This window comes from Zonotrichia leucophrys, chromosome Z, assembly GCF_028769735.1.
Source record: "Zonotrichia leucophrys gambelii isolate GWCS_2022_RI chromosome Z, RI_Zleu_2.0, whole genome shotgun sequence".
Classification (NCBI taxonomy): domain Eukaryota; kingdom Metazoa; phylum Chordata; class Aves; order Passeriformes; family Passerellidae; genus Zonotrichia; species Zonotrichia leucophrys.
This window is the reverse complement of record NC_088200.1, coordinates 9463088-9477229: the sequence shown is the minus strand read 5'-3', so window position 1 is coordinate 9477229 and position 14142 is coordinate 9463088. Positions and strand designations below refer to the sequence as shown.

General features: G+C 58.6%; 2 protein-coding genes across 10 annotated transcripts; one reads left to right on the top strand and one right to left on the bottom strand.

The window, feature by feature from the left end:
- Positions 1 to 7613: 7613 nt before the first annotated feature.
- Positions 7614 to 10546, bottom strand: LOC135459485 (uncharacterized). 9 transcript variants are annotated; one of them, XM_064735589.1, is made up of 8 exons: positions 10117 to 10546; positions 9904 to 9978; positions 9734 to 9811; positions 8744 to 8797; positions 8615 to 8650; positions 8186 to 8299; positions 7954 to 8069; positions 7614 to 7851 (listed from the first exon to the last, which is right to left on the bottom strand). In XM_064735589.1, the coding sequence occupies exons 1-8, from the start codon at positions 10367 to 10369 to the stop codon at positions 7750 to 7752; spliced, it is 828 nt and encodes a 275-aa protein (XP_064591659.1). In that variant the 5' UTR covers positions 10370 to 10546; the 3' UTR covers positions 7614 to 7749. The 9 variants fall into 9 exon arrangements, with proteins under 9 accessions (XP_064591659.1, XP_064591654.1, XP_064591656.1 ...); XM_064735584.1 differs by having other exon boundaries at positions 8156 to 8299; positions 8483 to 8650; positions 10117 to 10541; XM_064735586.1 differs by having other exon boundaries at positions 8483 to 8650; positions 10117 to 10541.
- Positions 10547 to 11060: 514 nt separating this feature from the next.
- On the top strand, positions 11061 to 13663 carry LOC135459709 (killer cell lectin-like receptor subfamily G member 1). The gene is given in 6 exon segments (XM_064735997.1): positions 11061 to 11205; positions 11698 to 11781; positions 12398 to 12546; positions 12772 to 12875; positions 13349 to 13415; positions 13417 to 13663. Coding segments are annotated over 6 exon segments (678 nt in total). The 3' UTR covers positions 13546 to 13663.
- Positions 13664 to 14142: the final 479 nt, after the last annotated feature.

Below are 14142 nucleotides of genomic sequence, written 5' to 3'. Positions count from 1 at the left end.
AGCAGCACTGGAGGGAATCCAGGCACTCTCTGCCAGCCCAGCTCGTCCCTGGGGGCCCGTGGGCTGCCTGCTGAGAGCTGGGAATCCCCATCCTCACTTCATCTCCCAATCCCAGGGTGGGCAGAACCCCATTCCCCTGCCTAGCTCGGGGTGCAGCTCAGTGCAAGTGCAGAACACACAGTACTGCAGGACAGGAAGGGTTTTTGCTCCCTGCTCCAAGCATGGAGAAGCAGGTCTCTCCTGTGGGACACCCAGCACAGGGGCTGTGTGTGCCTCTCCCACCTCTCCCTGGGACACACCACGGGGGACTCCCATTCCCATCAGTCACCTCCCCTTTGTGGCAAGGTCAGGAGCACCAGTGTGTCCATCCCTCTGGGTCTAGTGAGCTTTTCTGTCACGGTTCCCCAAAGCCTCCAGCCCCTGCCCCTTGAGGATGCACTTGGGGTGAAGGCTGGACTCTCCCACCTTCCCCTCCTGCTCAGAGAGTTGGAGTCTCTGTGAGTCCTACCCTCCCAGTGTAAACAGCTTTCCCGATGTTCCATCCCTGCCTCTGCCAGGCACAGCAACCACATAACCATGGCAACAGTATCCCTATAACAGCCAGGTACATCTGACATCCCCATGGCAACCAACTCCCGGAACAGCCGATGAGGAGCTTTGCTTCCTCAGTGCTGGAAAGGGATGGGGGGGATTCGAGCCATTCCAGGTCAGGTGGTGGCAGGGACCTGAGGACAGACACAGCTGGGTAGAGTTTTTGTCTCGTGTGTGGGGCAGCATAAGTCTCTGCAGCCTCTGTCCTGACAGGTGGGATGCAGTGGGCACAGGGGATGCACCAGAAGGCGATAGCCCCAGGAGCAGTATCCCCCTGATTGCTGCATCCCTGCTCCATCCTGCCTGCGCTGTCAGTGCCATCGGGCCAGCGCTCCCTGCTCCAACACAAGTTTCTTGGAAACGTCCATCCCAAACAGTGGCGTTGTGCTTCCTGCCACATCCTCCTCCCACGCCAGTCCCCGCTGAAGAGCTGCTCCGCCTGCTGACCTCACCTTGCCCTCCTCGGGGGCTGCCGGACCCTCCCACGCTGCCCGCCCAGCGCCTCCTGTCCGCGCTCATCTCCCAGCAGCCCTGACGCAGTCTGTCGTTGCAGATGGCAATTGCATGCCATGCAACTTTAATGTGTCAGGCCTGAATTATTGAGCCCTGCAGCAGACTGCGCGCACGCAGGCAGCACCCGGCATCCCTCCTCCTCCTCCTCCTCTCCCTGCCTCCGTGTGCCTGGCCAGGAAGCAGCGGGAGGAGGCTGGTGAGAGGTCCAAGGGTTTGGGGTCTGTCTGGGTGCACAGGGGTGCTGTGCCCCTTGCTAAGCGCCGTGGCTGGGAGGTGCGGGTGGAAGGGTGGCTGAGGCTGTCACCAGATCGGTCACTGGGGGTTGGTGAGTCCCCAGGCAGGTGTGTAGGGAGGGATGTGTAACCCTCCTGTCCCTGCCTCAGCATTTTCTCCCTGTGTCCTCATGAAACCCCGGGTCAAGAGCCACAGATCATCCCCTGGAGCTGAGCTGGGAGTGCTCAGCCCTCCTGCTTACTGTGCTGCCAGACCCAGGGAGGCAAAGCCTTTCCGCCCCCATCAATGTAAATCCCATGGTGGATACAGACAGAGCTTGCTCCCTGGCCGGACACGGCTGTCATTGTGCTGCTCCGGGGATGATGAAGGGCTCAGAGTATGCCCTGGCTGCTCTCGTATTTTTGCAGTTTGCCTGAAGCACCCTGCAGCCACTCGATGATTTTCTCATCAGAGTAGCAAGGCTTGACTGCCCTCCCCACACAGCCCCATCCATCACCCTCGGCTGGCACCACCGCGCAGCTCACAGGCACTGGCCCTGCCCTGCTCGGTCCCTGGCTGTCCCTCAGCCCTGCAGGCAGTGCCTGCGCCATAGCCAGCCTGGGGGCGCAGCTCTGTGCATGCAAAGGGATCCTGTTTTCCCTGGGGAAGCCCATGCACAGCCTGCTTTCTCACCCCTCCTCCTGCCCCGTGCCCCAGCTCCAGGTCTCATCCTCCCTGCTGCCATCCCCACCTTCCGGAGAGGGGATCAGGGACCCCTCAGAGCTTCACCCCGGTCTGCTGCACACTGGGTGAGGAGCAGCTGGCAGCCAGGCACTCACAAGTGGGAGATACACTGGGAGAAAGCCCAGTTCCAGTGCCGTGGGGCAGCCCTCCATGGCCCTGTTCCTGGGAAACACCCTGCCATGGGTACCTGTGCCACAGAACTGAGACAGAGCCGAGCATGACAAAATCAGCCCAGAGCTGACAAGGGGGTGTTGGGGAGCTCAGGGCACTGAGAGCCAGCATTGTCCCAGCAGCACATCATGTCACAACACCTGGAGGAGTGGGGAAACAAAAAAGTGGCAGGGCACGCCCAGTTTGGCATCAAGGTAGGGGCGCAGGGGCCATGGGTATGAGGGACAAGGCTTGACTGTACCCACAGGGACCAGAGCATTGCAGGGGCAGTGTGTCAAGGGACAAACAGCAGCTGCCATGGTCACATGGCTGGAAGGGAGCAGCAGGCAGGAAAGGGGGACACTGAGACATGGGAAATCAGGAAAAATGTGCTGGTGATACAAAGCATCAAGATTTTCAGCTGCTGCTAGTTGAGTTTCTTGGAGAGGTTGGTGGGGAAACCTGCGGGGGGCTGGACTCAGGACTTTATCCCTGGCAATTTAGAAGAGGGCTGTTGAAGACCTGCTCTGTCAAGCGGAAAAACCACTTGAGTCGTGCTTAACTTCATCAAGGGAACTGCATAGAAATCAGGGAGCTTGCTAAGAGAAATTAATAGAGCAGCCAGGGGGGCAGGCTGCCTGCAGACAGCATGAGATCTGCTCAGATCCGCATGCTGGAGACTTCCAGTAAATGAACACGTCCTTTAACAAGATTTGCAAGGCCAGCAGGGCCAAGGAGCGGAGTGAGTAAATGGGTGGGAAAGGTCATCCCTCAAGGAAGGGAGCTGTGCCAAAATGAAGAGCACATGAAAGGAGGGAAGGTTACATGAAAAACAAGAGCAAAACAACCCGCAGAGAGCCTTTGAGGAAGATCTTGGCAACAGTTTAAAATTGCAAATAATTTTGCAGTGCTAAATTTGCTAAATTGTTGCCATAGCAATGAGAGTTTGGGGATGTCCGTGGTGCATCAGAGTGCTGCAGCTTAGATTTACCCCTTTGGATGAATCTTGGGGTAGGATCTGTGAGTCCTGACAGCTCTTTCAGTTAGGACAAGGAAGCCAAGTGTTTCTATCCCTGAAGCACACATCTACGGCCCACAGAGGTGTGATGCTGAAAGAGCAGCCTTGGCACATCCTGGCTGGTGAGCAGAGGAAGGGCTGGGATTGCAAGGACAAAGTCTACGAGTACAAAATGCAGCTGCACTTGCTGTCAACTGGTAGGAAATTAAGGCAGTCGCTCTTGTGAGAAATCAGCCTTGCACCAAAAGAAATCAAGCTGTTACACCAAATGCAATCCTGGATAAATTTATCTTAAGAAGCAAGCCTGCAGAGGATGATAAAATCAAGTTAGCAGAGGCTGAGAACACTGTCCATAGACGAAAAGCTACTGTTCCCTTTATGGCTTGCAGATTAAAGTTTTCCCTTAAAAATCATTTCCCCCCACTCAAACACTACCACTAAAATTTCCCTTGAGCCCCAAGCGCTAGGCAATATGTTGTTATGTGTGAACAGAGCTCTCAATGGAGCCTGCATTAGAGAAATCATATTGAAACTTCCTGTTGGGCTGAGAGAGGTGTCTACAATGGGAGGAATATTACAGATTATTCTTACTTTACATAAATATGCTTCATCACCTCCACAGCTAAAACACAAAGCTCTGCATTTTGAAGAGGAATGTTTTTGGCTAAAATTAAATGGGCTTGGAACAAGTGCAATCCAGAGGCTCCTGGCTCAGCAGGAAGGAGGGAGGTAAGTCCCTAAGGGCTCCGTGTGCCAAGTCCTCCTGAGCAGCTTTGCCCCAGGGCTTGCCTGCAGTCAGCAAATCTCCTGCCAGCACAACTACAAATCCCAAATGAGCCCATGAGGATTGTTGTTCTAATTAACTAATGAAGCCGTCGCCTGTTGGGAAGATGGATAATCTGAGCTGGAGGCTTCCTCCCCGTGGTGGGGGAGGACCTGGAGCAACACCTACCTCCTTCCAAGGGACCTCATAAATGTTTGTGCACCCCGGGGCTGTGGGTGCTGCAGGGAGGTGCCAAGTGCTCCCAGGCACAGCATCTCCCTGCACCCTGCCCTCAACCTGCCTTCAAAAATCTGACTCTGTCCTCTGTCTCACCCTGCCTTCAACCTGCCTTCAAAAATCCGTCTGACCCCTTCCTCTGTCTGGCAGGTCCAAAGGCAGCTCGGCTGCTCTCATCCCTGAGTTTTCACTTTGGTCTCACAGTTTTCAGGCAAATCACAAGAGAAAAGTTAACATTTGAGGAGGGTGAAGTCTGTGCAGGATCTCCCCGAGCTGCAGCCATGCACAGCACAGGAGGATCCACTTCAAAGTGAGGAGCAACTTCATTAAAAAAGAGAACTAGGGCTGTTGATATCAAGATAAACATCCTGATACACATCAAAGCAGCTTCCTCTCCTTGTCCTCAGACACCCTCTCCTGCTTCACTTAAGTTATGGATTTTGGAATTATACCTCTGCCTAATCCATGCTGTGCTGCATCTCATCTGGATGGCTGTTTGGTGGGGGAGATTCTGGGTGCTGTTTTGTGGTGTGTGAGACCTTCAGGTCATGTCCATGAACCTAAACACTCTGTCATTGCCTTCTGTTCCACACACGAAGAACTAAGAGGTGCTGGTGAAAGTGATTCCTGTTCCATTGAAAAACATCATGTTTTTAAAAGAAAGTGCAGTAGGGAAGGGGCCAGAGGCCAGCGGGGTTGCCTGAGAACCCAGAGACATCCATCTCTTTGGACACCCACCTTGAATGGATGCAGGCCCATCCTTGGGCTCCCAACAGCCTGGGAGAGAGGACTGAGGTGAGGATGCAGGGGTGGTGTGTGCACAGGGTGCTGGGGGAGTCACACCCACCTTGCTACACCTCTCCTTCAATATTGGGAGATTACGAGAAGGATTTCATAAGGCTCAAGAGCCTTGTCCGGTTCCTAATGCCAACACCTTGTGCTTTTGCTGTGGCCAGGGGCTTTCTCAGGGTGGCCATTGGAGCTGGGCTGCAGATGAGCTGTGGCCAGGAGTTCTGTGTACCCCTCACCAGGTCACCCCAGGCCTTGGGGCAGCCTTTGGGACAGGAAAGAGAAGAGAAGTGGCTGATGCGGTGTGGAATACACAGGACTGAGCCTCCAGCTATTGGCAGGCAACTATAGACACAGCCCAAAGCTGCTCTCAGGGCAGCCATTTGGGTCACATTGGCTGTACCCCAGATTTGTGAGATGGGGCTGGGTCGGGTGGGCAGAGAGCATCACCTCCAGGTTACTGTGTACTGGCTGGAGCGAGGCACAGGGGCAAAGAACTTGCTGCCACTGGCAGGTAACAGCGTTATTATTTCAATTCTTCTAGACGTTTAACATAGGCTCTGGACATGGGGCAGGCCATGCAGGAGGGAGAAGATCAGGAGAGTAGTACAGCTTTGACTTGCTTGAATGGGTTAAAAACAAGGAAAAATCCTCCCCCCAAGCCTCCACTACCCCAGACATCCATTCTAGCTGCCCTGGGTGTTTTGTTTCAGCTGCCCTGTCCAAGCTGCTGTGTGTGACAGAGGCAGAAGGACTTGTATGCCCAGGCTGCCCAGCGCAGTATCCTCCAGGCCCCATGGCCACTAAACAGCAACACTGAAATCCTGTTGAGGCACACTGGTGCTTTCACTTGTGTTTCTAGCCCGGAGAAGATCTTGCATGCCCCAAAAGGAGCCCACCCTTTCCCCCTGTGCTCTCCTGGCTGTCATTCCAGCCCTCAAGCACAGACACATTGCATGTGCCTGGAGAGGGGGTCTCACCAGGCAGGGCTTGTGATGGAGACCCCAGGAAAGGCGAGGCACACCAGCATCCCCCTGTGCCAGCCCCATACGCCTGCTGGAGACTGCACTGCACCCCAGCACTCGGGGCTCGCTGGGGAGAGACAGGCGCAGCCCTGCCCCGCTGCCCCGGCACCGCCCCGAGCCCCAGCCGGAGGGAGCAGGGCCGCGGGAAGCCGGGGCCACGGGATGTGTGCAGGCGGAGGTTGGAGCACAGGGAGCCGTGGGGCGCCCCAGCCTGGCCCGGCAGGACAGCCCTGCTGCCCACGGCCTGCGGGTGGCGCTGGGGCAGCCCCCCGGCACGGGGACACCGCGGCGGCGGCGATGCCCCAGCCCGGCCGGGCGGGCTCCGGGCCCGTGACGTCATGGAGCCCCGCCCCCTCCCCCTCCCTCGCGCCGCTGTGCGTCTCCTCGGCCCCGCTCAGCACCCCCGGCAGCCCTCACTGCGCCCCTGCACCTCACTGTTCCTCCCACCGCCCCCTTCAATGCACCCCTCACTGCACCGCTTATTGTGCCCCCGGCACATCTCACTGCACCCCACCACTCCGGGGAAATCCCGGTCCCCAGTGTCCCACATCGCTGTGTCCCACTGGTACCTCTGCTGCTATCCCCTGCGCCCTGACCTGCAGCCCCCAGGACACCACACATCCCCCAACACCACCCTCCTCAGCTGCTAGCCCCCTGCTGCAGCCCCATCTCAGAGCACCCCTCACCCCCTTCACCTCCTGAACGCAGGGGGAACAGCCCACCCCACTGCCCCAGCACCCCAGAGCTGAAGGATTGGTGCTGTAGTGCCTCAGGGATGGAAGGAGTGGGTGTAGACCCAAGTGAGGAGCATGGCAGAATGGCAGGGAGCAGGCCAGGGTGTTGGGGAGCGTGGTGGGATCATGGGGATCCCAGCAGGCTGACTGGGAGCACGACAGGACAACCAGTGGAATGATGGGGAACACAGCAAGGTCAGTGTGGAGCATGGACAACCACAGCCCAGCCATCAGAGCTTCCCCAGTGCAAGCAGCAGGGCTCAGGAAGGGAGATCCCACCTTTCTCTCCTCTGCCCGCCCGATAGGTCCCAGGAAGAGAAATCCGGGGCAGAGACGTTTGCAGGCCCCATCACTGTGAGGCCTGGGGCCAGAGCTGCTGGCGGCCAGCAGCCAGGTAGTTTCTGCTCCTGCTTGGGAGCACAGAGGATGTTTTGTATGCAGTGGTGGGAGCACCGTGCCCACCAGGGGTGGCCCTGCTGCCAGCAGCCCCACCTGGACACTAAAGGACCATGGCTTCTGCACACACTGCCTCCCCAGCACAGCATCACCCACCCCAGCCTCCTTCCCTGCAGAAGGATGCAGCCTGGGCTTCCTGGCCTCCACTCCTGGCACTGGCCCTGCTCTGCGCCACAGGCAGCAGCACATCTCCCAGGAACATCTGATGCCCACCCCAGGTACTGCTTGCTGTAAAGGGTGAATAAATTACATCTGCCCCATGCTGTGTGGGCTGGGAGTTTCTGAGTCTGTAAATAGCTGAGTTCCCCTCATGCTCATCTTGAAAGTGAGAATGGGAACATTCCCCAGAGAGGGGGAAAGAATTGGTCAGTTGCCATCACTGGTAGAAAAGCTATTTTTAATTTTATTAACATCTCTCTAGTATAAACTCTAAAAATATCTGGAACCTCTGATATAAAGATATGTGCCATGGCTCTGTAGCAAAGCTGTTGCTCCTAGGGCCAGCGATGGTGGCACTCAGGCGGGGGCGCACCTGCCATCAGAGGACAGCTGAGGGTTCTCTTTGGGATCCGAGGAAGTCTGAAGAGCACCGGGGCAGCAGGGCACTCCAGACTCACCCTTAGAAAGGAGCACGTGGGGGACACAGTGGTCACAGACACATCCAGCCACAGGATGGGTCTGTCGCTGGAGCAGGAGCTGGTGCAGGGTCGTCTCACTCACCTGCCCGAGGTTGTGGAAGACGTTCTCCAGAAATGCCTTCTGCTGCTGACAGAATGTGTACAGGACATGCACCACTTGACGCTGGAGACACAGGACCAAGCCTTTCACGCGAGGATCTGCAGTGTGAGAGGGGTCAGTGGCACCTCACCATGGCTCCGAGAGCTCCCTGTGAGGCTGTCGTGGAGCTGCAGGGAGCACCCACCATGCAGGCTTGTGTCTGATGCATCTTCACCTGCTGCTGGCTGCTCACTTGTGGCTGCTGTCTCGTGGGAGCCTGTGGCTGCAGCAGCCAGTGGCAGCACTTGGTTTCCTCTTCCCATCCCCAGGGACGTCTCACCAGGAAAACCTGTCATGAAAGTCTGGCATGGAGCGAACAGCAAGAGTGATGGAGACACCCAAATTTAGCCTGACTATGACACAGAGCCCTGGGAAGGCATTGCCTCTGGGAGCCCGTGCCCTTCTCACTGGCAGGACAGGATGGAGCAGTGTCCTGGAGCATGAGGATTCACTCAAAGCTGGAGACACTTACTGGCCTTTCCCTTAGCTCCTTTCTGCATCAGGTCAGTGTGACAGCTTGGAAGGAGAGCAGACCCAGCCTGTGAGCTGCAGCCACCTCTTGCGCCAGGGCACACAAGCATGGTAGCTGGGGCATGGTACTCACCCAGGAGGGAGAGGGAAGAGACGCAGCAACAGGTGTCTGCAATGAGAACTATATCAGACCCTGCTTGGGGCTGACCCCCTGTGGGGCTGAGGGGATTTACTGGGCTGAGCAGGGCAAGGAAAGCCTTACGTGGCATGGCACGGGCTGTGGGTGGCGCTCCAGCAACGTGTTTCCCACCAGCTGCTGGGAGAAAGCAGAGAGGAGACATATGCCTTCTGAAGGGACTTGCTGGTGTATCACCACCAGCCTGGGGTCTGCCTGGCTTGCTCCGGCCAGCCCCTCAACCTGACGTGCCCTAGCCACAGCTCCAGAGCGCCCTGCAGGGCCCCAAAGCACTTCAGAGCGAGGTACAAAAGCAGGAGTCACTCACCCACCACTGCAATGCAGCCACCTCTGGGCTGGAAGGCAGCAGTGGCAGAGCAGTGCACAGCAACACTAACACACTAGGACTGGAAGAGAAGGAGAATCCCACATCCACTTGAAACTGCAGGGGGAATTTGGGCAGACAGAAGGTAGTTACCCAGTGTGGACCGGGGTGCCCACGCAAACCAGACTCAGGGATGTATCCTGCATCACCTCAGGGCCAAATTCCCAGGAGTGTGAGCAGTGAGGGACCTACAGGTTATGCACATGGGTGGGCTGATGGGCAGGGGAGCTGCACACAGCTCTGGCCCTCAAACACAGCCCAAACTCGCCTGAAGCTTTATGATGTTACTGGGCCAGTGAAGAGCCAGGAACTGCTGAAGGGAAGGGAGTCACATGCCCTGCAATGCCACCAACCACGAGACCCCTGCGCAGTATCAGGGCCACTGCCCCTTCCAGATCTCTCGCCTCATGATCTCCCTGAGGGAGACCACAGCCTTGCCATGCCCTCAGGCTGGTGCTCCCTCCTGCCCTATCCCAGCCATCCCCATCCCCACATGCTCTGGGGCTGGTCTGGAGCCAAAGCCTGTGGAGACGGAAATCCAAACACACCCATCGTTGACTATCCCTGCTGAGGGACATGTGATGGATCCCCTGGTCCTCTCAGCCTCCCATTCCCACCATGCTGGCATGGGCTTGGCTGGAGCCATGGCTGGAGCCACGCAGCTCAGCACAGCAGGGCATCTCAGTACTTACAGCTCTCTGGCTCGTCATTGGCATGCTGCAGCATCGGTGACGGCAGCATGCTGGGGGTGTCGCTGCCAACGTCGTGCTCTGCAGGGGTGCAGAAAAGAGCTTCAATAACTGGGGGAACAGAGGTGTCCACCACCTCGCAGCCAGGACAAGCTGCCTGAGCCCACGGCTACCTGGTGGCTCTGGTGAGGAAGGAGGGCGTGGGGCAGGAGCTGACCTTCGCCTTCTGGACGACAGCCTCCTCACGACTAGCGGAAAAAGAAGACCATCAACAGACCCTGGGTGTCCACATAGCACCAGAGCTCTACCAGCCCCCCACGTCCAGCCACGCTGCTGAGCCCACACGCCTGTCCCCGGCACCCACCTGGCATCCACAAGGCACCCACCTGGCATCCTCCGTTTGCCAGACACGGGCTGCCCCGCCGCCTTCCAGATGCTCCTCATGGCTCGGAAGTGTGGCGGCAGCAGAGCCGAGCGCAGTTCTGCCCGACGGCGCCTCTCCCGCTCCGAGTGGAAAGCCTGCTTGAGCGCCTTCCACTTGGAGCGGCACTGCGCCACGGTGCGCTCGTAGCCGGCGGCCGCTAGCCTCCGGCAGAGCTCCCGCCACAGCTCCTCGTTGGGTCGCGACCTGGAGGCCATGAGGGTCGCAGCCTCCCCCGAATCCCTCACCAGCGACAGCAGGCAGCTGATCTCCGCCTGTCTTCAAGACGGCCCGCGGGACATGCTGGCGGCCCGGGCCGGCGCGCCGGGGGGCGCGCCGGGCAGCGCCGCACTGGGAACAGCACCGGGAGCGGCACCGGGACCGGCACCTGCCGTGCGCCGCGCCGGGCGCCGCGCCGGGAGCTGCCGGGAGGGGCGGGGCGCCTCACGGAGCATGTGCAGCCCCGGGAGGAGCCGCTGGGAAACGTAGTCCTGGACGGGACATCCTCCGGCAGCGAAAGGCGCAGCTCGGAGCGGGATCCCTGCGTGCCCGCCGGCTGCCCGGGGTGCGGGGGGGCTCTGCCGCTGCCCCTAATGAGGGCACGGCACGGGGGCCGTCACGGCAGCCCTGGGGGCTGAGGCGGGGGAAGGAGCACCACAACGACCCCCCATTTTCCAGGGCTGAGATGCAGCTGCAGCCCCATGCAAAAAACGGGGCTTGTAAGGAAACACCCCGTGGCCTTACTGTCCATGCCCCATCCCTGGAAGTGTCCAAAGTCAGGTTGGAAGGGGCTCTGAACAACCTGGTCTAGTGGAGGTTGGCTGGGGACTTGGCAGGGGGCTTGGAAGGACATGACTTTAATGTCCTTTACAACTCCCTGGCGTGTCTGCCTAGCCCAGCCCTGGCTGCATGTTTGAGCCAGCAGCCATTCCCACTGCTGGCTGCCCCCAGCAGCGAGTGCGCCTGCCCTTCTGCTGGGCAGCCCTCAGCCTGGGTCTCCTCTCCCTGACACTCCTGCTGGCACAGATCATCCTTGTCAGCCTGAGTTTCCAGTGTAAGTACCAGCCACGCGGTACCCAGATCTCTGCAGAGGGGGCCCTGGGGTCGAGGCTGGCACCACAGCCCTTGTGTCCCAGCAGGATGAGCTGTGGCTTCCCCATGGAGCTGGGTGCTTCTGATTGGGGCTGAGGGCATCATTGTGGGCTCTGGGGCAAGCTGGAGAACTGGTGAGACAAGACACCACCTACGTGGCTGGAAAAGGAAGCTGGGGCGACAGCATGGGCTTGGGGAAAGCCACTCCATCAGGTAGCAATGAGAGGTGGGAGGGAGGGCACTGATACTGAAAGAGAGCAGCACTTTCCCCGAAGGCCTGCTGTGTGCAGGGCTCCCAGGCACAGCAAAATCTGCAAGGACCTTAGCTTGGTGTAGCTAAATCAGGGGACATCTCACCCACAGCCACGAGGCTGTCCTGTGGGGCAGGACACTGGGTGCTGCTGGCAGCAGGAGCCCAGAGGTGCTAGGACACAGAGGTGCTCTTCTGCTGCAGATTTAGTGCAACAACAGACAAGCTGCACAGACGGTCTCTGGAGAATGGAGGAGAGCCCCAGCTATGGGAAACAGACACTGGGAGGTAAGAGAGCCTGGTGGGCTCCTGGGTAAGGTTTGGAGAGGGCCTTACTGCTGCTATCAAGCAACCGAATCTGTCCCTGCTCGAGGATGTTTCCCTGAGCTCTCTCCTTACATATTCCTTCAACTTTACTGCGCAATCCTCAGCTTGTGGTGTGCAGCCTGCTCCAGCACTGCTGAACAGGCTGAACTGCTGAGGCCCGTTTAGAAGAGATGACCCCAGACAGCTCAGTGTTACCTGGACACAACACCAGCACCAGCCCATGGATGCCACCAACATCCCTGTGCCTGATGACATCAGCTTCTGGTGCAGCTGAAACCTTATCTGAGCCCCCAGCACTTTGTAAACTGTGTTTGTATCACTTCCCTAACCTGCAGCTCCCTGCTCAATTCCAGCATGATCCTGTAGCTAGCCCCTCTTCCCAGGGCTCTGGGGCTGGAAAGCTGGAGCTGGGCTCACAAACGAGGGCAAATGCAGAGTGGCGTCCGTGGGGCAGACATGTGGACAGGATGGGTTGGTCGGTGCCCTGACTGCCCACTGTCACTCTCCTGGTCCTTGGGGCTGGTGACAGCAGTCCTGGCCAGCTGTCCCACCCCGTCTGGGTGTTTCTGGTGTGCAGGGCAGTGCCAGTTTTGCCCGGTTGGCTGGCTCTGGGATGCGGGGCAGTGCTACTACTTCTCCTCTGCCAGAAAGAGCTGGGAGCAGAGCAGAGAGGACTGCTGCTCCTGAGGGGCACAGCTGGTCACCATCCAAGCCAACAGCACCCTGGTGAGTGCACCCTGCCAGCTCCCTGTGAGCACTGGGCTGTCTTGGTGGCCACCTCACGGTCCCTCCGCAGGCACAGCGTTATCTCAGCTTCCCAGCCCATGTGCCCAAAGCCTGGCACAGCCTCCAGGCAGGGCGCTGGAAATGCTCACACAGCACAGCCCCATCTCTGACCTGTGGCTGGGCTGGGTGTCCCCCAGGGCTCACGTGGGTCCTCTCCTGTGCTAGGCGTTCCTGGTGCGCACAGCTAACATGGACGCCTTCCACGTGGGGCTGAAGCAGGATGGCTTCAGGTCTGACTGGAAGTGGCTGGATGGCACCACGCTGGAATGGTGAGGCTATCAGCTTGTTCCCAGCCAGGTGTGCCGAAGGTCCATCAGCAGGTCTCAGGGTGGTGGTGGGGACAGGCATGCAGGGATGTAATCCAGATTTTGGCCACCTCTTTTCTTCCCAGGACTGCATTGGGGAATTTTAGTGAAGGGGCGTTTTTAGCAGGGGCCTGACCCTGGTGCCCACACTCTGCCTGGGTCTGCAGGGGATTCTGCAAGAGCAGGGTCCCAGTTTGGTCAGTGCTCAGCCCTGCTAGGACTGACCTGGGGGTACTTTGTGAGAGATGGGGCTGGGGGCATCAGGGCATGTGGCCTAATTGGGAAGAGGCTGGTGGGAGACTGTGCCCCTTGGGGAGGGTGAACTTTGCTCCCACAGCATCCCTGTGCTATGTCTGGTCCCTGGCTGTGGGAGCTGCTGATGGGACTGCCTTGGTTCCTCCTGCCCATCCTATCTCAGCCCACTCTCTCCCTTGCAGGATCTTCCCAGTCCAGCGCTACACTAGGTCCTTCCAGGCTTGTGGCAGGGTGTCAGGCTTGGGACTTTTTAGGTGGTGCCTGCACAGACGCCCTCAGATGGGTCTGCAAGCAGAGTGCAGCCACCGTGCAGTGGCTCCAGTCCTCGCCTCCTGCCTTCTTCTGGGGAAACACCACCTACAGCTGCGTGAGGCCCTGATGGCCAGGGTGACCCCCAGCCTGTGCCACCACCCCGTTCCCTGCCTGATCCCAGGGCATGGGCATTCCCAGGCTCCGCTGCTTCCCGGCACAGACTTCTTTACCCTCCAGAACTCTGCACTTTGCCAATAAACTCTGCCGATAACTGCAGCTGGCTTTGGGGTGTGTGTGTGGGAGGATGGAGGTGCATCCTCCAGCTCTCAGACTCGGTGGCATCACTCACAAGTGGGAAATTGTGTCCTGTGGCCAGGAGCCAGCATTGAGCCAGCAGGAATCCAAGCATTCCCATTCCCAGCGTCCAGCAGCAGCTCCCGTGCAGGCTGGCACAGGTCCCATGAAGGCTCTGGGCTTTCTGATCCTGCTGGTTTCTGGGGCTTTTGCTTCCTGGGTCATGCTGCTGAGAGGTGACGCTTTGCCTCTGCATCCCAAGGAGGACTCGGGCTGGGCAGCACTTGTTTGCTGGGGCCTGCCCAGTCTGAAGAGGTTTCAGAGGGCCTGAAAGACCTGCTAGGGCTTGATTTGGAGTTGTTTGGTCCTAGAGGCTGTTCTGGTTTTGGTGTAGACCACTGGGTTTTTCCAGCAGCCTGAAGTTCTGGGA

Excerpts from the sequence above, each read along its gene's own strand:
- LOC135459485 (XM_064735584.1), bottom strand. The coding sequence starts at position 10,369 with ATGGCCTCCAGGTCGCGACCCAACGAGGAGCTGTGGCGGGAGCTCTGC. Across the intron at positions 8,300-8,482 it reads AGGAGCTAAGGGAAAGGCCA|GTTTTCCTGGTGAGACGTCC; the intron begins GTAAGTGTCTCC and ends CTTTCATGACAG. Across the intron at positions 7,852-7,953 it reads TCTTCCACAACCTCGGGCAG|GGTGAGTCTGGAGTGCCCTG; the intron begins GTGAGTGAGACG and ends CTCCTTTCTAAG.